The sequence below is a fragment of the Gadus macrocephalus genome, chromosome 8, assembly GCF_031168955.1.
Source record: "Gadus macrocephalus chromosome 8, ASM3116895v1".
Lineage (NCBI taxonomy): Eukaryota > Metazoa > Chordata > Actinopteri > Gadiformes > Gadidae > Gadus > Gadus macrocephalus.
In genome coordinates this window covers 6,382,808-6,406,648 of record NC_082389.1, presented here as the reverse complement: position 1 = coordinate 6,406,648, position 23,841 = coordinate 6,382,808, and the positions used below count along the sequence as shown (strand labels likewise).

The window sequence follows — 23,841 nt, the reverse complement described above, 5'->3', positions numbered from 1 at the left end:
CACACACTTCCCTCTTTTGTTTGTTATGCGGTTTCCTGAGGGAAAGCAGGAAGTGCTCTCTGACCCCTGCTGGGGGTGTCCTTCTCCTCCCTGCTCCCTGGCCCGTTTTCTGTTTGTATATATCACTCTATCCCCTCTCTTCTCCCTCCTTCCTAATCCCTCCTTTGGGCGGCCAAATGAAGACTTGTTGCTGTCTTCCCACACTGAGGATTAGCGATTAGAAAGCTGATCACAGACACAAGTGTCTTGTGATCCTCTCTATGCCTACCCGGGCACCTCTCCCGGTCTCATCCTGATGGACATGTTTAAACGAGAGCTGGGTCGGTTAAAATGAGCTGATCAAAATCTCTTGTCTGTGCAGATCCTACAGCCAAACACGTCATTTACGAGATATAAACACACGGTACACAGTGGCTGATTCCACACAACGTTTTGTTTTGGTAAAGCCGAATGCGTCTTGTGGCCCAAGATACATCTTCATGAAGTAAAGTCTGAAACGTCTTGCATTAGATGTTTTATACGTGAGATGTTAGACCGAGGTCCTCACTCCCACTCCCGTAAAGAGCCCACTTGGTAAAGTACCCGAGGCTCTCATCACAGAATAGGTGTGCTAGCTCCAGTGTCCTGGCCAAATTCTCAACCCGACTCTTGTACCAACATGGCCCCCTAATCATTCCCTGGTCTCTGATTGGCTGGCTACATCATTCCACCTCTCAACTGTGACAGCCAGTGTTTCTCACACAGACACAGAGACACACACACACACACACACACACACACACACACACACACACACACACACACACACACACACACACACACACACACACACACACACACACACACACACACACACACACACACACACACACACACACACACACACACAGAGAGAGAGTAAAGTGCTTTAGTATGTTCCTCCTAGCATCGCCTGTGTAGGTTTACTAACCCTCCTGAGATAACGAATGCAGGCGATTCCCAAACGGCTATTCATTATTCAAGTGTGTTCACAGTTGGAAACTGGAAATAAAACAATTTGTATTCCTGTGTGTGTGTGTGTGGTTCCTGCTTGGTTTGCAGTGCGCTCCGAATCGCTGAATAGGAACTTCTCCATTGCCTTTTCCATCATCGGCATGTTCTCGTCCCACGCTGTCAGCAACCTGAGCATCTTTTTTTGTGCTGAGATCACCCCCACCGTCATCAGGTAACCCCAGCACACACTCGGAACGTACCATCCTGGGGGGGGGGAGTGGCGGGGGGGGCTGGGGGGGAACAATGGCTGGATTGTTTTACAGAATTGTGTCTTTGTTCAATATAATCTTTTTGGTTTCGTCATGGTGTCCACTGATAATGCATGGGGAAATATACACAGTGTGCTTTTAAATACAAGGTTGCACTGACCTTCTCGAGATTATATGGTAACTAGATTGTTCAATTTTTTTTGTGACTATTATCTTGTTTGAGATGTTTCTGTTTTTTGGCTTTCTTCGCTGATAATGCAATGAACAGCTATACACGGTACATACACTGTATATTCATTGCCTCATGTTACGGGCATGCTCATAATGCATGGGTGCACTGACTCCTTCATTATTGCGTATGCGTGACGCACCCCTGCTTTCCCCTATTGCTACGCAACCGATAAAAGTTATGCTTGTTGGAAAGCTGACAACTTTTTAAACGCGAACCGCCTCAGACAAGTCGAACGGGCTGATGTAATTCTATCAGCATGTCTTCCACAAATTCCCCCTCTCCTTCTTGAGGATCTATGACCCAGCATGTTATGTAAGTTTGGAAGCCCCCTGCTGGTTAGAAGTAGCCACTGCGGTTGGGATTAATTCCGACTGCAAAGGAAGGAGGAGGATTATATAGTGCTGCAGCACTCTCTACTGCTGCAGGACAAAATGGCAGTGATTTGTTTCAGCGTTCAAACAAATCGAGAGCATTCCCCATGAGCAATGAGCTGGTTTCTGCCTTTGTTCAATCGCTTCCACTTCTTTTCATAGTGAGCGTGTCCTAGCAACCCCTTCATGTCAAACATGAGAGCATAACCTTCCAGCCGCATGTCAGGCCCTTGTAACCACCTTGTATTTCCCTACTCCTAGGGGCGGAGGTGTGGGCCTGGTCCTGGCCAGCGCAGGCTTCGGCATGCTCACCGCGCCGATCATGGAGCTCCACAACCAGAAGGGCTACTTCCTCCACCACATTATCTTCGCCTGCTGCACCCTCATCTGCATCATCTGCATCCTGCTGCTGCCCGAGACGCGCTTCCAGCCCCTCCCTGAGACGCTGGCCGACGGCGACTGCTACACGCGCCAGCCCCTGCTGCCGCCGCCCAGGAAACCCGGGGAACAGCACCACCTGCTGGGCGCGTCCCAGGGCAGCAGGGACTACATCCGGGTGCACGACACGCCCCCGCCGCACAAGGCGCCCGCCACCGTGGTCTCCACCCTGGACTCCACCGCCTCGTCGGCCGTGGACCTGGCGGCGGCGCCGTCCGTCAGCAACCTGGTCGCCATGGAGGTGCACCCTGGCAAGGCGGACGGCAGGGACCCCAACGGCCACTCCTACTGCTCCCTGCCCATGACGCCGCTGGCCTCCTCCTCGCTGGACAAAGAGAGCGTCGTGCGCGCCGGCCAGGAGCAGCGGCTGTCCTCCACGCCGCTGCGAAAGAAGCCCTGCGTCACCGACCCCCTGCTGTCCGGCGCCGGAGACCCCGGGGACGCCGTCAAGCCGTCGGACATCACGGTCATCACCCGGCTGAACGGCAAGGTGGACCCCTCGCGCGGCCCCCGGGCCGGGTCGCCCCCCGTCCCCGTCCTGAAGCCCGGCCCCCCCGTCGCCGGTGGACGCCCGCGGCCCCCCGTCGCCCCTCCCGGGGGACTGCAGCCCCCCGCCCCCCCCCCCCCCCGCTGCTGCCCAGCCCCGGCTCGGCTCCCCGTTGGGGCCCCCTGTCACTCTGGTCCGAGGGCCCCAAGCCCCCCCACACCCCAGGCCCCCGCTGCTCCCAGAGGCCGGCCCCGAAGCCGCCGCCGCCGGCCCGGCTCCGCCGATGCACGACCGCCGTTCTCCTCCTCGCTCTGCCTCTCCCCCAGCTCCTGCTGCCTCTCCTCCTCCTCCCCCTTCCCCTACTCCTGCTCCCTCCCCGCCCCCCCACCGTGAGGCCCTGGTGCCCGGTGCCGCGGATCCACAGCCCGCGGAGGGCCCCACCGACCCCCTCGTCGAGGTAGATTGCCTCCCGGCGGAGGAGCCCGAACTCCCACCCGCACCCGCACTAATCACCCTCCCTCCCCCTCCTCCCACCTCCTCCTCCCCCCTCCCAACGAGAGACTCCCCCACACCGCCGCCTCCCATAGACTCTGTCCAACCCCCGCCGTTGGACTCCACTCCTCCTTCTCCTCCTCCTCCTCCTTCTCCTCCTCCTTCTTACATGGAGGCCATTCATGGTGGAGCTCCTCCCCTCTCCCCTCCTCCCTCCCCTCCTCCCCCCCCCTCCTCCTCTTACCTGCACGCCCCCCCTCCCCACCTCCCTCTCCACCCATCGAGGCCCACCCCGCCCCGCCAGCGGACGCCCCCGCCCCCCCTCCCTCCGACCCCTTCGCCCCCGTTCCGTCGCCATCGGTGGTCCTCCCCATCACGGACAGCGTCCACGCGTCGCCTCCGGAGCCGGCCGATGTCGCGACTGTCACGTGCCAGGGGCCCGCGGGGCCCTCGCCGGGCCTCCTGCCAGACCCTCACAGCGTGGACCCGGCCGTCGCTGAGACGGCAGAACAGCCTTCCACAGCGGAGGAGATGAAGAAGAAGGAGAAGGTGGAGGAGGAGGAGGAGAAGGAGGAGGAGCCTGCCTCTCAAATTGAATGCACTGTCTCCTCCCCTATTGACTTGGGGGCCCTCCCCCTTAGGGACTCTGGCAGCACAGAGAACAACACCTTGAACGGGGAGCTGTCGTCGTGAGGTTTCCCATGAGGCAGTGTTCCAAAACAGGAAGAATGTTCACTTCCTGTTTTCGGTTGGAAGAGAATGTCTGGACAGGAAGAAGGGGGGGGGGGGGTTGGGTGGAAACAGTCAGAGGGCGACTCAGTGGGGGCGCGAGGCGAGGTCGGGTGTTCAGCGCACTGCTGCGGGCTACAGGCCGCCCAACGAAGACTTCTGGAGAAGCCCAGTGACGGGAGTCGGTAAACAGGTGGTGCACTTTTGTTACTCTTCACCCTCACGGCATTCAGCCAGTGAACGGAGACGACGCAAGTGGGGTTGCAGTTGCTGAGAGGCTGTGCAGTGATCGTGACGGTAAACGTTTTGCAATGCTGATATCACCAGCCCATGAACTACATGAAAATCAACGAGAATCACTGTCTGTCGTTTTAAAGACTTGGAGGAGAAAATAACCGGATACTGCTGAGGAGGGGTATCTGGTGGGATTGCGATTAACCACTTCTCCCCCACCACAACCCCCCAAAAAATATGAAGAAAATCACTGGTACTTTTGTTCTAATGACGTGTCCACTCAGCATATTTGTGTAAAATTGTCGGGGCTACATTGAGGGATAAAAGGAAAAAAAATGAAATGTTAATGTAAATGTTACGATATTTTTGTCCTGATAAAACTAAACAAATGCTCAGAATTGGACATTTGACAACAAAAAAACAAACACCAAACGCTAATCTGACCAAAAAAAAATAAAAAATGGACTGTGCCAATCAATAAGTATAAGAAGATTTTATTATGAATTACAAAATCCTGAATGTAATTGTACTCTTTGTTGTGGAGGACACTGTTGGGCAACGAGAAAGGCCAAAAAAGGCCCACAACAAACTTTGTATTTTGACACAATGAAGACTTCCTACGTAAAATGAGAATAACGGTTTGAAAGGATGAGCTTGGAGGGCTTTTAGTTTATTTTTTTTGCAATTGCTCCCAGTCAATAAATCCTCTGGAAGGCAAATCTTACTTTTTATTTTTTTTTATTCAAAAAAATATATTGTTGTGAGCAAATGCATACTTAGGTGTTGTGCTTGATTCAATTCTTTGGAGCATAATCTCCTGTGGTGTGTGCCATTATTGTACAAAGCTATGAGGCATTCAGACTATGTTTGTGTGGATGTTTAGTGGCACCTTATGCTTTGCACATGGGGACAAAGCATGATTGAAAAAAGTAAAAGTCAACAAAATCAACGTAAAAACAAGAACCTTAAATATGATGAAAATAACCAAACAATGTTCAATGGACCATTAGTAAAAATACAGTTAATGCCATTGCAACAAATTGCTTCATTAAAAGTCATCCCCCCCCGTCCCCCCCCCCCAGTCACAATTTCATTTTAGTTTTTTCACTTCCGTAAGCTGCAACACCATTGGTCTGTTTGTGATCCTCACAGTTTGGAACAAAAGCCTAGTCCATTGGTTCATTTCGCCATGAAAACATAATACTATTAACATTTTTGCATCAAAAGACTCAAGTACACTGAATTGATTGGATAGTTCACCCATGTATATTGCCGCGTTCATTTCAGAACACAACATGTGGACAGCATTACACTTGATTCTTATCCACGTCGGATGCATTGAGGCGATTGTAACTCTCACCTAGCCAACTAGATATGATTGTAGATAGACCACCGTTTACAGCGTTCCTCATCATAGTAAACACTATTTGTACTGTACGACTCTAGAGCCAAATGAACGATGTCTTGTCATTTCCAATGTGATAAACCCAGTCTTTTACAGTAACATTGTATTGCAAGTCATTTATCTTTTTGGGGGTGGAGGGATGAGTGGGGAACAAGTAATCTCTGAGCATCTATGTCCCACGTTGGAAGAGAAAACTGCTCAGTTTACGTTCCTGCTTCTAACTTCTTGGCTGACGTGTGTCTGTAAGTAACCAAGGAGAAACTCTTCACACTGATGTGTCAGGTGGTGTGTGTGTGTGTGTGTGTGTGTGTGTAGTATGTGTGTGTCGGGGGGGGGGGGGGGGGTGCTCGTATATATACCTTACTATGATATGAACTGACTCGGCCTACCTGGTACCTATTGTCGTTGTTTTGTCCTATGATAGACATCCACACATACAGCTGGACTATATGGTGTTTGTCACCCTGATTTAGATTGGAAAATACGATCATAACACTTTTGAGAGATCCATGTAGAATTGAATGCCATTGCCATGCATTAAAGCACAAACATGTTATCTATACTTTGGCTTGCCTTAAAAGCTGTTGAAGAAATGGGGGGGGGGGGGGGAGGTTTTGAAAGAATCACATTCTCTGCGTAGATATTTTTCTTTACGTCCATTGAAACCTTAGCACTGGATTTCCTTTTTAATTAGAATCGTTTTTTTTCACAGCCATTATGAAAAATAAACCACTGAAGGAACAAAAGGCCCGTTTTAGAAGTCATCTTTGCAATGCAGAAGCCCAGCCAATAATACAATCATTGAAACCTGATAATCCACTGATGGATTAGGGTTGCCAACGTGTGTACTTATTTTGTAAGTACCCAACAAGAACGTAAGAAAAGACGATGGAAACGTTGCTAAACCCACTAAACGACGTGTCACTCTACTGTATGTTTAAGTACAAATTACCTTTTTTGACTGTTAACAAGAAAAGATTGATCGTAAATGTCTTCAACATGGAAAGCAAGAATCTCAACTGCATAAACCCCCAATGAAGACATTATTTTTGCTTCTAAGATCTTGCTTCTGGCTCAAAATCTCTATTGTATGGAGATTATAATGAATGTAGAAAAAACTAAAAAAATACATGGATTGTACCAATACACTTTCTGATTTATTTAATTTGAATGTTTTATTTGTTTTAACATTAATAATGCACTTGTAAATAAGCCATATGTTGTTCAAATAAACCACTATTTATTGATCAACCATGGATTTCCGTGTGTCAAGACCCTTTGTCTTCAGAATCAGACTACACTTACACTTGTTAGAGTAGATGGAAAAGTACAACGAAAGTATCCAAATAAAGTAACAGCAATTTATACAGCTATTTACAAAGTATGTGTTTTAATGGTTTTATCACTTTTAAATGAAGAGGGGTATCGGTATATAGAGTACACCATCAGTCAAAACCAATCAAATCCTCTATATAATAAGGTAGAGCAGCATTATGAAATGCCATGATTACGGTTAGCTGTAATACGTTAATAATAAGCTGTTGAGTTGTCAAGGCTGGCATGTGGGAGCTCTCTTTCCGATGAGGTTCTTCCTGTCTCTCTCCTGGAGCATGGGGCCTTAGGCTGCAGTGCTGGCTGACAGCTGAAGTGCGGTAGGCCCTGGCCCGCTATAGCTGCTGATGAATGCTATCGCTGCTGATAGCTGCTCCTGGTGATGGCTGCTGCTGGGGGAGAGAGAGGGGTGGCGCTGGGAGGCAGCTGTCTGTCACCATGGCAGTGTCCCACCCACGGTGGGTGGGCATCGGTGCCGCAGTTGACCCTGCAACACAACCGTCCACAGGTCCTAAATGGCTTTGATGGACTCTCCTAGAAGACACAGGTAGTCGCTACACACCACCGGATTGTCAGCAGGTTGGCAACATGTTATTGTTACAGGTTGAGCGGGGGTTCAAGTGCTGCCATGTCAGTGCTTGCTTCCCAAGTTTGTGGATTGATGTATGGTTAATCATGCGGTGATTACCCTTTGTACACAGGTGTGAGGCCTCACCCAGTGCCAGAGATCAAATCTGCAGGTTGGATTGGGTGGGGCTGCTTGAACCAGCTATCAGCTGTGCACACGCACTCCACACAGATTTACATTTATTAAAATGCAACGCAACACAATGTAGTAATGCAGAATACTACCACAAATATTCCACAGTAAGCACCGTAAAAAACATTTTTATTATTATTATTGTTTTGGATGGGATTCCAAAAATGAGTCAGCATAAAATGAAAGACTTTGAGCTGCATGCCCCTGTCTCAAAGATTGAAAGAAATGCCCCATCAAATGTTGTGTGATAGTGAAGATCCACCTAAAACGGTACAGAGGTTAATCAGTGTATGATTGCCTATAGTTACTAGATAAGGAATCTAACAAGGTGTGTGTTTTGCGGTTTATTTTAGCCCCACCCTACCCCCATTGACTCAGCTCTGTGTCAGTTCCTCTTAAATGACAAATCTCATGGGCGTAGAGAAAACGGTTAAGACTTTGAATTAGTTGGAAACAGACGGTATTTAGAAAGTATAAAAATTGTTAGATGAAATGTAACTGCTTAACATGATTAAAGATCATAGCTTTGATTTCTCTAGGACTAACACTCTCTCTTTAATTTTGAAAGTTAGACAGTAATGTAAATGATTAACAGGGAGTCATCTACAGACAACGTACTCTCTTGTATAATAATGTTAAAGTCAGACAAAACAGCACAAACAAAGTGATCAAGCCAGTATTTAGTTTCCCTGGCCCTCCCATCAGAATCACTATGAATCAACAGTTTTTGTTCATGAAATCGCAAAGATGGTTCCCTGCTTACGACTGTTTTGCCTGCAACACTGTTCTCCTAAAACAAATATTTTGAATATAATTCCATTCGATAATATGCTCGATTATTTATGCCAATACAAATATATTACCTCACTGATTGTAGAAGCAGTCAGCTCTCTTAATCTGGAACAGAGTAATGTCAGGCCACACTCGTGGATGATGCAGCATCCTCTGGTCCACTGCATCAAACCGCTGCCCTCCCATTGGCTGAAAATGGATGTTGTGATGCTGCGCCGGCGTGATGTCACCGGCAGCACGCTTATCACCTCGCCGGCTCCATCGCTTCATCATCGGATGTAGCAAGTGCAGGAGAGTGATCAAACACAGTGCCTCGCCGAAGACTGGACATCGAGGAAGCTGAGACGAGCAAAGACAACCACCACCAAAACGCAACCATGAGGGAAATCGTCCACATCCAGGCAGGCCAGTGCGGAAATCAGATCGGGGCGAAGGTAAGGGCAGCACGCACTTTGTAGAGTTATTTTCTTTGGTCAAGGAAAAAGAAGCCTCTATGAATGTTTAAAATTAAACACCTGCTATTCGTTATTTGTACGATAATGATGCTACAACCCGATCTGATATGTGATATCGGAAAACAGTTCCTGGTGAATTTATTTGCTTGTATTTTTGGAGAAACACAATTATAGTTTGCCTTAAGTGTTTTTGAACATCCACATTGGTGGGTGCGGTGCATTGGGTTTGGGTTTTGCTGCAAGGCGGCGGTGCCCCCCACTGTACCGCATTTGTCCCCTAACTGCGCAACGTCTCTCAGGCCTTGTCCAGTACCTTTCGCCCTAATCCGACGCATCATCGCTATGCAACATGCGCATTGCAATCCCGTGTCTGCTATTAACGTCAGGTGTTAATAAATAAGATATTGTGGCTTCTAAGTTTGGCTATATTTTTTATATCACATTTAGTTCTGGGAAGTTATAAGTGACGAACACGGCATCGACCCTACTGGTAGCTACCAAGGTGACAGCGACCTGCAGCTCGAGCGAATAAACGTCTACTATAATGAGGCGTCAGGTAAACCTTCTCAACTTTTTTCAAACAGATCTGGTTGCAAATAATCGTGTTCCCATGCAGGAACCCCCCCCCCTCGGCCGTTGTTGTTTATTGCCTCATGATCCTGCAGCAGGCAAAACTGCAGAGCTCATTTAAATGGCACACTGTATGCCCTTCTCTAGTGGAGCTGCGTGAGGGAAGTAGGTCACGGTTGGACAGGGGGAAATGAGGACAGCACCAGCACCACCTGGGAACTCACTGTTCTCTGCTTCTCACTCTTTCCTTCTAGAGCCCATTCCCTCCTCCTCCTCCCCCCGCCTCCCCTGTGCTTGCCTCTCTGTCTGTCTGTCTGTCTGTCTGTCTGTCTGTCTGTCTGTCTGTCTGTCTGTCTGTCTGTCTGTCTGTCTGTCTGTCTGTCTGTCTGTCTGTCTGTCTGTCTGCTGTCTGTCTGTCTGTCTGTCTGTCTGTCTGTCTGTCTTTTCTACTGCTCTCAGGGGGTGGATAATGCTACTAGGTATTCATGAATCAGCAGTCTATTTCTGCAAAGCTGCGCCACAGTATCTCAGAGTTCATATCACTCTGATTACGTATTTGGAAACATCAATGATGGTTTATGGCCATAATCCCAGTGTTGTCATTGGTAGCTTGTTCAGTGGCCTTTTCGGCAGTATAGGTTACAGTGCCTAAATCAGTATGCAGAACCAAGCATGGAAACCAAACAGTAACCTCTGTAAACCCTCAGTAGGATGCTTGACAGCTTGCCAATATCCAAATGATACCAAAGCGCCAACAGATGATGAGAAATATGGGCCCCGTCTGTGAAGAGGTTGCCTTGTTGCATTGCTTAAATGCCTCTTTTGCAAAGTGAGCATTTTAGCAGCAGTACCATCTTTACAAAGAACGGAAAGTGCAGCAATGGGCATGCAAGACAGATCAGAGAGGGAGACAGACAGAGAGATAGAGACAGCTCAGAGAGAGCCAGACAGATAGATAGAGACAGCTCAGAGAGAGAGAGCCAGACAGAGAGAACAGAGACAGAGCAACAGAGACAGCGAGATAGAGGGAGAGGGAGCGGTTTGGGGGACGGACGAGGGCTTGAGAAAAGGTGTGGCAAACGATGTGGCAGAGTGGTGGTTCTATAAAAAGCATTCAAGCGATCCTTCCAAAATATTGGGTGTGTCGCAGTTCGGTCAGGAAGATTTAGAGGCAGATGGATGTTTGGGACATTCAAGCATGAAACACAGGATTTCTATCTTCGTTTCTGTTATCATGTTTGCTTGAACAGTTAGCATTATATGAAACATTATATAACCCTTAAACAAATGATGAAAATAGATTTCTTCGTTTTGGATAACTATTACGTACATATATACTGTTATTACTTGATATTGTGCTCATCCTTAGAACCATTTCGTAATCATCGATCAGTCCATCGTTCAATCACTTCCCACCCCGTCTAAACCTCTCTCCTGTTTTACTCTCAAGGCAGCAAATTTGTCCCCCGTGCGATCCTGGTGGATTTGGAACCAGGCACCATGGACTCAGTGCGATCCGGTCCCTTTGGACAGCTCTTTCGACCCGACAACTTTGTCTTTGGTGAGTTATTCCTTCACTTTGCATTTGTCCTTGTGTGTCTGTGTAGGAGGCTGTCACATAAGAGGCTAGGCTCTAAATCTGAGCCTATTTTTACTCGACAGTGATGAAGATTCCCCTTGCGTGCGTACTCAGCGAATATGCCAGTGTGTGGATGCAGGGGCTGAACTGTGTTAGGCTCGGGAAGCTCTTGCGGTGACTCAGCCAAAAAAGATAGAATGCTGCAGTGCTGCTGAGTGCTAATGATATACTCTCCCAAGTATGCAACACAGTGACTCCCCAAATGTACACACTCCCACTTAGTTTTTTCACAGCAAGAATGTATCTTCCCTTTGGATATATGAATAGTGGGTGCACACAGCTCTTCAACAAACGAGGATATTTAGTGGTCCTACCGTATAATAGGGGCTTTCGACACAAGCACTTGATTATGACACTGAACGTTATCAGCATTAATCAACAAATGAAAGAACTTTAAACATTCTTGTGGTTTGCCAAAATATGATCCAACTCCTGACTCCCCATTTCTTGTATCACAGGTCAGAGTGGAGCAGGAAACAACTGGGCCAAGGGCCACTACACGGAGGGTGCTGAACTGGTGGACTCCGTCCTGGACGTGGTGAGGAAGGAGTCTGAGAACTGCGACTGCCTGCAGGGCTTCCAGCTCACACACTCCCTGGGCGGGGGAACGGGCTCCGGCCTGGGCACCCTGCTCATCAGCAAGATCCGCGAGGAGTACCCCGACCGCATCATGGTGACCTTCAGCGTCATGCCCTCGCCCAAGGTGTCTGACACGGTGGTGGAGCCCTACAACGCCACGCTCTCCGTGCACCAGCTGGTGGAGAACACCGACGAGACCTTCAGCATCGACAACGAGGCCCTCTACGACATCTGCTTCCGCACGCTCAAGCTGACCACGCCCACCTACGGCGACCTCAACCACCTGGTGTCGGCCACCATGAGCGGCGTCACCACCTGCCTGCGCTTCCCCGGGCAGCTCAACGCCGACCTCCGCAAGCTGGCCGTCAACATGGTGCCTTTCCCCCGCCTGCACTTCTTCATGCCTGGCTTCGCCCCCCTCACCAGCCGAGGCAGCCAGCAGTACCGCGCCCTGTCCGTGCCCGAGCTCACGCAGCAGATGTTCGACGCCAAGAACATGATGGCGGCGTGCGACCCCCGCCACGGACGCTACCTGACAGTGGCGGCCATCTTCCGCGGTCGCATGTCCATGAAGGAGGTGGACGAACAGATGCTGAGCGTGCAGAACAAGAACAGCAGCTACTTTGTGGAGTGGATCCCCAACAACGTGAAGACGGCCGTGTGCGACATCCCGCCCCGGGGACTCAAGATGTCGGCCACCTTCATCGGAAACAGCACGGCCATCCAGGAGCTGTTCCGCAGGATCTCCGAGCAGTTCACCGCCATGTTCCGCCGCAAGGCCTTCCTCCACTGGTACACGGGCGAGGGCATGGACGAGATGGAGTTCACCGAGGCGGAGAGCAACATGAACGACCTGGTGTCCGAGTACCAGCAGTACCAGGACGCCACGGCCGACGAGATGGGCGAGTACGAAGAGGACGAGCTGGAGGATGAGGAGGAAGAGCAGCAGGACGTTCGCCACTGATCGAGGGAGACCTTCTGAAGAAGACCCCCCCCCCCCCCCCCAAACCTAACCCCAAACCAACCACCACTCCCAACCACCCTCCCCTTAACAATCCTTGTGCTAGCTCTGTGAACCAGTCACTTTAAAAAAAGATCATCATTGTTGTCGGAAGTTGCAGAGGAGATGGTGAGACGGGGGGTGAGAGACAGAGGGAGAGCCGTGTTATGCTGTGTTCTGAACGTCGCAGGTTCAGATTGCTTGTGTAGACTTTTCAATGCTGTCTGTCAACCTGGTCCGTGGTGAACCATTTGGTGCTGTTGGAGCATAACAATTATGTGAGCATTATAGTCATTGGTTTTCCAAGTCATGCTTATCCAGTGCCAATTAAGAGAAACTTGCCCTAAATACAGTTTTGTAACATTTACCTCAGAATGCATTCAGTGAAGTAAACCATAGCAAAAATAAAATATTCTGTCCTATCAATTGTGTTGTGTTTCCTTTTAACCATTAACTTAGGGTTTATTGATACTACTTATATTCACTCATATATACAAACAAATAATGGTATTAAAAATGAACTTACATTTGGATATGGTTGTTTATAAAACAACTAGACTACCATTAGACTACAGCTAACTATTGAAATAACAAATCTTGCAAATTGTAGCTATAACTCTAATGTTTTAATATTTCCCGACATGCAAACTGGCAAGCCAACTCCAAAAGGAAAAATACTGATTGTTGGGCTGCAGACCAGTTTATTGACTACCAGATGCAGCAACATAAACCATCTACAGGCTCTCAAACTCTGTCAGGATAAAAATAGACCAACTGCTTTATCACTCATGGAATTGTAATACTGCTTCAACACCGGTGTTTGTCAGACTTAACACTGCGTGTTAAGCTCACCTAAACATGCGTAAAACTGTCATTGACAAAACATTCGACACCAAAACAGCTTAAATATGGAAATTGTGGACAATTCAACACACTATATACAGAGAAGAATTTGAGTGCAGCTTGAGGGCAAGTTGTATTTGACCTCAAGTGCCTTCTGACATCTGGCCCTTGAACCAAGATTCTGCCGGGTCTCATGGTACTCTCTCAAAGATCCTCCCTGACCTCTGAGATCAGCAGTTCAGTGGGTTTTCTGACCCACTCCTGCGTAACAGTGCAATCATCGTTCTGGCAATTACTTTCTAATTATATCGCTCACAGCTATTTTGCATGAGCAAGATAGGAGTGCTCCCAAACTGCGGTGGACAATAAGTGGCCCGCTATCTAATTAAACTAGCTTTGTTTTATAATTTGCTTTGTGAAAGCAGTAGAATTCGGTGAACTTGTAAAACAAGCTAATCCACCGTTTAACATGAACAAACAAAACAACTATTCAAACAACTATACTTCCTTGTAACAAAAGAACACGATTCTCTTGTTGTTCAATTCTAATGAAATACATAGGCTGTAGATTAAGTTACAAACGACCACCGATTATGCAACTATGGCATTTTATTATAACAAGAGGCGAAAAACAAGTTAAACAAACATGTATGGCGTACAAATGCCATGGAGTGGGATGAAACTATCAACATAATTACCATTACCCAAACCAAAACAGCAGTCATTGTCCCTTAACTAAAATCAACAGTGCTTTCCGAGGGAGTCACAACATAATATCTTTAGCATTATTAAAAAACAAAGCATATCAAAACTATTTCATAACTTTTTTAATTGCCAGTCAATTACAAAACCACAGACACACATCGATTAAAAAAAATATATATATTATTCAGCATAACCTTTGTGCAAATTCGGTACACACAAGCTTTTTCGTTTAGATAAAAACTGTTAGTACTACAAGCATTTTGCTATAAACCTTTGCTCTGATCAACAGTAGAATTAACAACCAGCAACCAGTTTGAGCCCAACATAAACAAACACATTTAAACACCTTAAAACTAATTAATTGTATGTATGTATTATTATTATTATTACACCAGCAGTAATCTTAAAATTGTTTTAAAACCCTATTAATGAAGTCATACTGTCAAAATACAATGTGATTCTCAGAATGCTGGCATCTCCAGGTTGGATAGATCAAAGAATACTCAGTTTTATTTTTCTAAGAGTATTTCTCTTTCTTCTGAGCCTGATGTATACAGTATATCCAAATAAAACTCGGAACATGCAGTTTTGACAAAATTACTTCTATCTGTTTCCTAATCATATCAGAATGTTCTTGAAATATGCCTTCCATTACATTTGGTGTAATTTACCATGATCAATATTTGTTCCCAAAATACGGCAAATTACTAGAAACACTGTATGTATATTTGAAGATTTAAAAAAGACATTTGGGTGTGTTATCACCTAGTACTTAATATTTCAGGTCTAGATCCAGGTTTTATCAAATCAATTCTGTGTTGCGGTAACAGATGCAAAAGTCAATCGAACATACTTGGATGATTGATAATGACAGATGCTACTACAAAGTCTTGGTCATGCAAGACAAAGCAAATACAAATGGATAAACATTCCAAACTGGCGCTACGCTCGAGAACTGGTTTCGACATTTCTCTCAGTGACAACAATCTTTTTATGCTGCGTAACAACGTTTTGGCTCCCTACAGCTATGGGCGTGGTGTTGACAGCAGAACTCTTGTATGACCCCGCTGATGAACCCTTCTGGGCGCTCACCGAGAAACTCGCTAATCCTTGATCTCTGACCTCCAGCCCAGTCCCCGCCAGGCCCTGACCCTCCAGCAGAACCGTCTGCACTGAACCCCTGCTGCCACCGGCCCCTGCAGACGCAGAGCCGTTATCCGACATCACCACCTGCTGCCTGGACATGGATCCACCGGCAGAGCCGCCGTGAGAGACCCCTTGGGCCTTGGTGACGTGCTCTGTCGTCGTGGTGATGACCGTGTGCTCCGCCCCCTGCGAGACGGCCCGGCCCGTCCCGTTGGCGACGTAGTGCGGCTGGGTTCCCGCTGCCATCTGCGTCTCCACGAGAACCACGCCCTGCTGGGAACCTCCCACCTGCATCAGCCCCTGACCCAGCCCCACCGGACCCACCGCCGGCTGGGCGCCCCCCGTCACCAGGACCATTTGAGGCCTCTGTTCGACCACGTACATGGGGGCGGCCGTGTAGTACATGGTGGGCTGCTGGACGAGCATCGTCTGACCGGCCATCACCATGTTGTCCTGGTACTGCATCCTTGGGAGGGTGGCTATTCCCTGGGTTCCCCCCTGCACCAGGTGCCCCTGAACCATGGTGGAGGATCCGGAAACGACACTGGAGGTGTTGTGGGTGTTTAGGGTGTTTTGCGCGTTGAGGGTGTTTTGGACGTTGTGGGTGTTGACGCCGACGTGGTCCTTTTCTCTCACGCTTTCTGTGTGGGCGTGGGTGTGGCTGGAGGTGGACGGCCTGGAGGCGGACGGCCTGACGGGCGACACCGGCCTGGGCTGCGGTGGACGGGCCGACAGCCTCACGTCCACAGAGGTCAAAGATGAGCCCCGGCAGATCTCGGCCAAGGTTTTGAACTTGGGTCCGAGGTCATTGAGGAACTCGAGGTCGTCGTCGTTGTCCAGCATGCTGAAGCTTCCCACGGAGCCGGCCGGAGAGCCCTGGCCCTCGTAGGCAAACGCCTGCAGGGCATCCGCCTCCATGGACTGTTGCGCACCATGGCTGGCTTTCTGTAAATAGTGGAAAGTACAATTGGGAGTGTCAGTTCTAAAGACTTTTTGGTATTGTCTTTTAAAACCTCTTAAAAAAAGGTATTGATTTAAAACCTTGACAGGAATCTTTGGAATTTGCTTGCTCTGACAAAGTTGTGGTTGCTGTTAAAAGCCAATTACTACATGAGGGCTTAGAAGAGAGAGAAACGTGCGGAAATATTAAGGTTCTAGGCCAAACCCTGAGGCCAATACATCAAAGATTAAGTAGGATTTGGCCCAAACAAAGTGAAAGAAACTAAATAATCCAGGTTTCAGATCATCTGCTACCAGATTTTAAATCATTAATTTAAAGTATGATTTGTTTGACCACAGCAAAGAAATAGCTTTGGCCACAAAATGACCAATGGCAAGATGTCTTCCATGATGACACAAACCATTTTTTTTTAAATAAACTAAAGTTTATCTTGTCATGGCTCCTAAAACCAGTTGAAATGCGAGGCTTTATTTCAGGAAACCTTTGCGAACTGAAAAAAATGCTTCCCACGTCCTTAAAACACTGCTGAAAGACAAGGCTAGGCGAGAAAGCCAACCGAAAAGCATATGTAGGTGTGTGTGACTCACGTTGGAGTAGTACTCGCGCAGGAACCCCTCGGACACAGCCATGCCATCGTACGTCACGCCTCTGTATTCGGAACCCCGATGTGAGGTGTAATGGCCGTGTTGCCCAGTCATGCCTCCTCCTCCTCCTCCTGCTTCATAGTCTGTCTGCATGGCCCCCAGGCCGTGCTGGTGGTACCCGTTGTAGTGATGCATGCTTTCGCTGGTGAAGCCACCTCCGGCCCCTCCGGTCCAACCGGTCCATCCGGTCCCTCCGGCTCCTCCTTCATTGCCCCAACCGCTCTTTACGTGTCCCACTGACCCGCAGCCTGTTGTCCCATGGTCGACCTCTGATACGCCGACGAGAGGAACCGCCTGTAATGGAAATAAGACGTTGCTGGTCAGATACACTGGACTTATTTTAAAGAGGCGACAAACACAGATGTTAATCATGGCACTAAATACGGGTCTGTTCCTTTCATGTAACAGGGCACAGGTAGTCGATTTATCTCAGTGGTTACATAAAAGGGGCAAATAATCAGTGGTATGAGTGACCCCCTTTGTCTGTCATACGATGACCCTTTAGTTAAAAAGGGTCTATTTGGAACATAAAATGAAGTTAAACATTATCAATACTTGACATGGCTGAACATATTAACTTGGGGAATCTTATTTGGATTGATGTCTGGTACCTTGGCTTCCCCCAGTCCTTCAGTATGGTATGCAATCAACTGTTCTTTTGCATCAAAGGGAATAGCCTTGAAGCTCCCAATAGCTCCTGCACCTCCACACAGACAGAACAGCAGCAGCAAGGGCAACACTGAAAGAGATGTACAGAAAGAAATATGAGTCTAAACTGTTTCTGTAAAAGTCCCTTTCATTACTTTGCTATGAACAGGAAATCGTGCCTGTTAATTGTCAAATTAGGCTACAAAAGGATGGGTCACATTACGGAATCTATCAGTAAAAAAATCGAACAAATGTACAGCATAGGTGTCCACTGTACATACACAGTATCCACACGTTAAAAGTGGAACTCATTCAACATGCTGTTCCAGTTCCCCTCCATGAAGCGTGGACATCCTTTAAAATTATTCTCCATACCTTGTATCCAAGGTCTCAAAAAACATCCATCACGACTGCAATAATCTGTTTCTCGTTTACTGCGCGGCATTGGTATGGGCACTGGGTATTTGCATGCATATCACGACGGATCAGAGTCCATTCTAAGAGGGGTTTGGCCTAACAGCCAATGAACTCACAGAGCAGGAGCAGCAGTCCCAGGAGTAAGAGGAGGACGCCTGAGGCGCCGAATTTGGCGGTGCTTGTCTCGCGGGCCACGCAGCTCTCTGTGTCTTCCCGGCAGGTACAGACTAGCACGTCCAGCACCTGGGCGGCTGCACACGATTTACCCTGCTGGTCCGTGACCTCAAGGGTCACCTTGTAGTAGCCTGGCCACAGGTGGGCCTGGTCGCGAAGAATGACCGTGGTCTCTGTGCAAAGCGTCCAGAGGGTTAGCCTAGCCATTTTAAGTAGTTGGAACTTGTTTGTGCGATCATCATTTTTTTCTCTTTCTTTTGACAAATATACTTATTGTAAGTTGCTTTGGATAAAAGCTTCTGCTGAATGCATTTTTACCTCAATGTTCGAAAAACAACAAAAACAACAATGGAAAAAAAAAAAGGATTCTCAAATGAGGTTTTAAAAGGACGCAATTCACACCAGGGACTTACTGTTAAACGGCTCGATGGTCCATTTTTGCTTGCTTTCAGAAATCACTCTGAATTCAAACGGTGCTGAATTTGGGAACTCATCTTTGTCTACAGCAGTAACGTAGACCATGTTGTCATTAACACACATGGTCTGGCTGGTAACTGTCAGTTCTGGACAGTGGTCATTGTAGTCCTCCACTTGAATGGCGATGGTCCCTGTGGCTGTTTTGATGGGGGTATCTGGAAAGAATAAGATTGGAGTATGCATAATACAATTCCAGTGGACCTATCGTTTCAATAGTAATTTACAAATTCCCGATACTGGTATCAGAATGATTGTGATAAACGTCCCATTCTGCACTTACCTTTTGTGATGCATATGATTTTGGCATAGTATGTTCCGTTTTTCAGGTATTTCGACTCTCGATCGGGTAATTTATTCAACTTAATGTCTGCTGTGTGTTCGTCGATAGTCAACCAGCCACCGACATCCTCCAGTTTGGCATACCTGAGTGAAAGAACATATATATTGATGACGTTAACAAAAAAAAGTTTTTTTACCATGCATTTTACTAACATGATCAACAAAAACATAGGGGAAAAGGACTGCTGGGCCTCACCAAACGTTGGTAGCGATTTTGGATGTGTCGCTGTCGATGGCGGCGTAGTTGGTGATGACCTTGTTGATGCTGATGGTGCTGCTGTCCTCCGATAGGGTCACCACCTTGACGTTGGGGTGGAAGCGGGGCCCTTCCTTCTGGTTCACCACGTTGATCTTGATGGGGTAGGTCTTATGGGTCCCCTCGTGCCTGAAGCTGTACTCAGCTTTGTTGGAGACGCTCAGCGCCAAGTTGACCACTTTGAGTTCCTCGTAGTCCAACGACTGTGGAGTAAATCGGATGAAAACTTGTTTGTAAAAGATCCAACGAGCTTCACATGGGGAAGCAACAGGAACGACAAACCGGTTAAAGATACCAGTCGCAGTCTGAAGCCCAGGGATATTTGAGTGTTAGGATTAAACCTAAATAGGTCATAATGTGTCATCAATATATGACCTGTTAAGCCCTTTGACACTATACCTATGATTAAGGGTTATACAAATGGAAAATTGCATAACACTTAATTGAAAAAAAGACGATTGCACAGGAGTGACGAAGGTAAACTGATGAGATATATTATCAGATGCTGTTTATTCACATTTCATCTTGACACATGGTGTCAAAGGAGAACACAGAGAGGTGCACTCTCACAACCAACAGACTGTGAAACCGCACCTCAGAAGAATGATCATAATCATGAATCATCATTCCAAAGAACAGATTTGGTTCTACATGTTTAAAGGAGGCAGAGTGATTCCCACATGCAGTGAATCTGCCGTGTACCTTCTGAATCATGATTACGCCCTCGTTGGTCTTCGAGTCGGTGGTGATGCTGAAATAGCCGGCTTCGTTCCCGGAAGCGAAGCTGTACACTGACAGCCAGTTATCAGTGTACATCATATCCAGATCGATGGCTCTGACCCGCATCACCTCCACGTTGACCGTGTTCTCCTCCACGTGACCTACGTACTGTGAAGGAAAAATACGTAAGCGGAAATTGTGGAGGCAAATAAGGGATGACCCAAAATGATGTTTTGGACGTTCCCGTCGCTGCATTGCTCGTACCATTTCTTTTTCCAGAGTGGGGATGTTGTCGTTAATGTCCAGGAGTTTAATCACTACGTCACCCGTTGATGACCTTCCTCCAGCCATTCCGTTCAAGTCTGTCCCTCTTACAGTCAACGTATATGTGTCTTTGGTCTGGAAAATGGGACAATAAAATAATAAAAATGTGGTTGATTCCCAAGAATATTTCATAATTTGGCCTTTAATGCTCTTACATAGTGCATTGAATTGCTGTAAGCTTTAAATCTCACCCTTGAACTTTCATTGATAGAATTTTAAAATGTACATGTAAACTTTACATCCTTGCCTTGCTAATAATAATAATAATTATTATTGTATGATCATCGTATTAATCATAATGATACTAAGAACAAGAATTAGAACATCTGAGTGTAGCGACCCTCACCTCTCTATCGAGCGTGTTCTGACGGACCATGACTTCGCCAGTTCTGGAGTTTATGATGAACATGGAGCTGCTGGCGTCCACTATGCTATAGGAGATCTCGCTGTTGATGCCTTCATCTGCATCCGTGGCAGTCACTCTCATGACAATGGTGCCTAGAAGCAGAGTGTTCAAGTTACACCGTGTTACTACCTTTTGAAGGGGCTTCCACACGCCCCTAACACCGGCACCCAACTATAGCATGTTGGCCGACGATGATTCTCACCCTGACAAAAGCAAAACAGCCATCAAGGTGTGTGAGAGGTCCTGATGATGCTGTGTTTTCTGTTACTCATTGTGGTGTTTGTTGGGGCTTTGTGCAAACGCATTTAGGCTAACTGAATAGACTTTAGGATAGATAACAACACGAAGTATATAAATGCTACACATAGGAATAGTGAGATATGGGGGCTACCTGCAGGGCTCGATTCGTTGACAGAGCCCATCTGATTAACCTGAAAAACAGGTGAGCAGTCGTTCTCGTCCAAGACCACAATGGCCAGTTCAATGTCCTTCTCCGCTCGCTGCCCATTGGAGAATTGCGCAACGCCTAGCAACTGAACCCGGGACATAACAATGGTTTGTTATTTTTTTTATGATCGCTTCATTTCTAATCGTCATCTAGTTTATCATGGACGACTTACAGTGTAATTAGAGATCTCCTCGCGGTCCAGTATGCTGTGGACTTTTACCAAACCGCTGTCAGGGTTTACGCTGAATCTCCCAAACGGATTCTGGTTGGCTCCCTTGCCAATGAGCGTGTAGATGACGCGTGAGTCATATTCCTTATCGGAACGAATCTATAACACACGCACACAAACACACAAACACACACACGCACACACACACACACACACACACACACACACACACACACACACACACACACACACACACACACACACACACACACACACACACACACACACACACACACAGATGAAAACATTGTAAAACGGCCAGGCTTAAAGGCTTGATTATTCGTCATTGTTGTTATTTGTGGAAGCTCTTGATTAAAAATAATAATAACTTAAAACACATACTTTTGCAATGTATGGCCAGTGAGTGTAGTCATAATTCTCATTTAGTTTCCTCGGGGCGATAATCCACTCTCGTTTTTGCCTCTTGAGCATCTTCTCACCGTCTCCTGCCACCACCAGGACAAACTGCAGACATACAGAAGATATATATAGAGAGTGAGATAGATAGATAGAGTGGCAGGTCATAGTTAGGGCATGACCAAGCTTACATGAAAAAACGTTTGCTTGTATCCAATATGCTTGTATTTTTTATATTCTTAATATAATATAGCAATAATCGTTATTTATATGAACCTTTCTTCACATTTACAAAGCCCTTTCAGAACACGACTACATGGCAATAAAACACAATAGCCAAAGACAATCCATCATACACTAAGGTCATGGACATGAGTAAATATAACACAATTATAACAACTGTAAGAAGTTTAACTGTATGAACTATATGAAAACATGTTTTGAAACAAAAGTAAGACAGGCCTGTGAGCGAGAGAGTTAAAACTAATGATATAAAGTAGGCTTCATTAGTTCTGCTTTTTTTTTTTTTTTTTTTATACTTTTTTAAAACAAAAAACTGCATGGACGGCACGATTTGGCATTCCATACTCTACCTGGTGAGGGAAAACTGGGCTAGGTCAAAATATGTCAGAATGTGTTTCCAAATATGCTGTAGGACAAACATGAGGCCAACACATTAGGCCATCATTAGTGTTGTATGGGTTTATATATAGACAAAGAATAGTAATTAGAAGACAAGAGATATTCAAAGGGTCTACATTTCATTTGAATGTTTGATAAACAAACAACTTTGGCAAGGAGCCTTTTTGATTTCACACAAGCATCTAAACTATAGTAAAAGTTAGTAGGGATTAGCCTCTAGTTACTCTGGCATTACTCGGCTACCTAGCAATTACTTGGTAAAACGTGTGATTATTGTTACATTGTCTGACCATTCTTGTTCAGTCCATTTTCCGTGCAGACCACCAACACAGCACCACGTCGCAGGTCAACAAGTTTGGACGCAAGTATTCATTCTGCCTTTTATTTCCTCAGTGAATCGAAAACAAAACTTAAAACAATCATCTTCGCGATAGGCTACTAGGCTTTCTGTTGTTGTTGTTTTTACATACAGTCGATTAAAACTACACTCCATTTTAGAATACTCAAAGTTGCGCACAAAAACCGCTCTGCGCTCCCACCTCCCCGGCGGGACAGGAAAGCCACACCTGCTTTCCGCTATCGCCCTCCACTTTTTATATTCTCACAAAAGCTACCATATAGATTTAAGTTTTTTTTTTTCGGTTTTACTTACCGCAAGCAGGAACGGTAGCCACACAACAAAGTTGCATTTGGAAACCATTGTTTATTTGAAAAATAACAGAGATTCCCCCCCACGCTTGTGGCTGATATCCGCCTGCTATGTCTCTTCTGGGTCTTGATTAGACTTTGGCCCTTGGATGGCAAGCTGAGCACTATGTCTAACGCGTTACAGACGTAGGCGGTGCCTCTTCGGGTTTCACTGCACTCGGCTGCTGATAACAGACGTTGCGTGAAAGGCTGTGTCCACTCCTACATAGCTGCAACGCTCCTGTGTAGCCTATTGTCTCTGTGGAGGAAAAAGGGGGTGGGTTACACTCAAAGGGAAGTGGCCAAAATAAAATACAGAATAGTCCAGAATGAGTCCACTAGATCTTGACCCACTACACTGATCAGTTCGTAGTCATGATACGTCACGAAGTCAATTCTGATTAAAACAACGTGTGGAAAAACATTTGTTGGTAAAGACCTCTCTCTCTCTCTCTCTGCCCCGCTCTCTCAGCCTCTCTCTCTCTCTCTCTCTCTCTCTCTCTCTCTCTCTCAGCTTCTCTCTCTCTCTCTCAGCCTCTCTCTCTCTCTCAGCCCCTCTCTCTATCAACCCGTCTCTCTGTCAACCCCTCTCTCGCTCAGCCTCTCTCTCTCGCTCAGCCTCTCTCTCTCTCTCTCTCTCTCTCTTTCCCTCTCCTCCTATC

At 46.8% G+C, this 23,841-nt stretch overlaps 3 protein-coding genes across 3 annotated transcripts in view; 2 read left to right on the top strand and 1 right to left on the bottom strand.

Moving 5' to 3' along the window:
* LOC132462747 (uncharacterized) overlaps window positions 1-4,374 on the top strand; it is a 21,503-nt gene extending 17,129 nt beyond the window's left edge. The window contains exons 4-5 of the mRNA XM_060058470.1: window positions 962-1,204; window positions 2,106-4,374. Coding sequence (XP_059914453.1) covers window positions 962-1,204; window positions 2,106-3,162 — 1,300 coding nt within the window. The 3' untranslated portion in view covers window positions 3,163-4,374. The remainder of the gene's footprint in view (window positions 1-961; window positions 1,205-2,105) is intronic.
* Window positions 4,375-8,740: 4,366 nt separating this feature from the next.
* On the top strand, window positions 8,741-13,178 carry LOC132462712 (tubulin beta-2A chain-like). Its single transcript, XM_060058410.1, has 4 exons — window positions 8,741-8,947; window positions 9,416-9,524; window positions 10,989-11,099; window positions 11,636-13,178. The coding sequence occupies exons 1-4, from the start codon at window positions 8,891-8,893 to the stop codon at window positions 12,718-12,720; spliced, it is 1,362 nt and encodes a 453-aa protein (XP_059914393.1). The 5' UTR covers window positions 8,741-8,890; the 3' UTR covers window positions 12,721-13,178.
* A 1,012-nt stretch (window positions 13,179-14,190) lies between these two features.
* LOC132462711 (desmoglein-2-like protein) lies at window positions 14,191-23,435 on the bottom strand. Its single transcript, XM_060058409.1, has 14 exons — window positions 23,145-23,435; window positions 21,836-21,958; window positions 21,437-21,592; window positions 21,208-21,349; window positions 20,757-20,908; window positions 20,351-20,485; window positions 20,069-20,254; window positions 19,307-19,569; window positions 19,052-19,194; window positions 18,708-18,926; window positions 18,237-18,467; window positions 17,667-17,794; window positions 16,999-17,349; window positions 14,191-16,395 (listed from the first exon to the last, which is right to left on the bottom strand). Exons 1-14 carry the CDS (start codon window positions 23,190-23,192, stop codon window positions 15,247-15,249), a joined length of 3,426 nt encoding a protein of 1,141 aa, XP_059914392.1. The 5' UTR covers window positions 23,193-23,435; the 3' UTR covers window positions 14,191-15,246.
* Between the last annotated feature and the right edge of the window lie 406 nt (window positions 23,436-23,841).

Excerpts from the sequence above, each read along its gene's own strand:
- LOC132462712 (XM_060058410.1), top strand. The coding sequence starts at position 8,891 with ATGAGGGAAATCGTCCACATCCAGGCAGGCCAGTGCGGAAATCAGATC. Across the intron at positions 8,948-9,415 it reads GAAATCAGATCGGGGCGAAG|TTCTGGGAAGTTATAAGTGA; the intron begins GTAAGGGCAGCA and ends TATCACATTTAG. Across the intron at positions 9,525-10,988 it reads CTACTATAATGAGGCGTCAG|GCAGCAAATTTGTCCCCCGT; the intron begins GTAAACCTTCTC and ends TTTACTCTCAAG.
- LOC132462711 (XM_060058409.1), bottom strand. The coding sequence starts at position 23,192 with ATGGTTTCCAAATGCAACTTTGTTGTGTGGCTACCGTTCCTGCTTGCG. Across the intron at positions 17,795-18,236 it reads GGGACTGCTGCTCCTGCTCT|TGTTGCCCTTGCTGCTGCTG; the intron begins GTGAGTTCATTG and ends CATCTCTTTCAG. Across the intron at positions 16,396-16,998 it reads TGCGCGAGTACTACTCCAAC|AAAGCCAGCCATGGTGCGCA; the intron begins GTGAGTCACACA and ends CACTATTTACAG.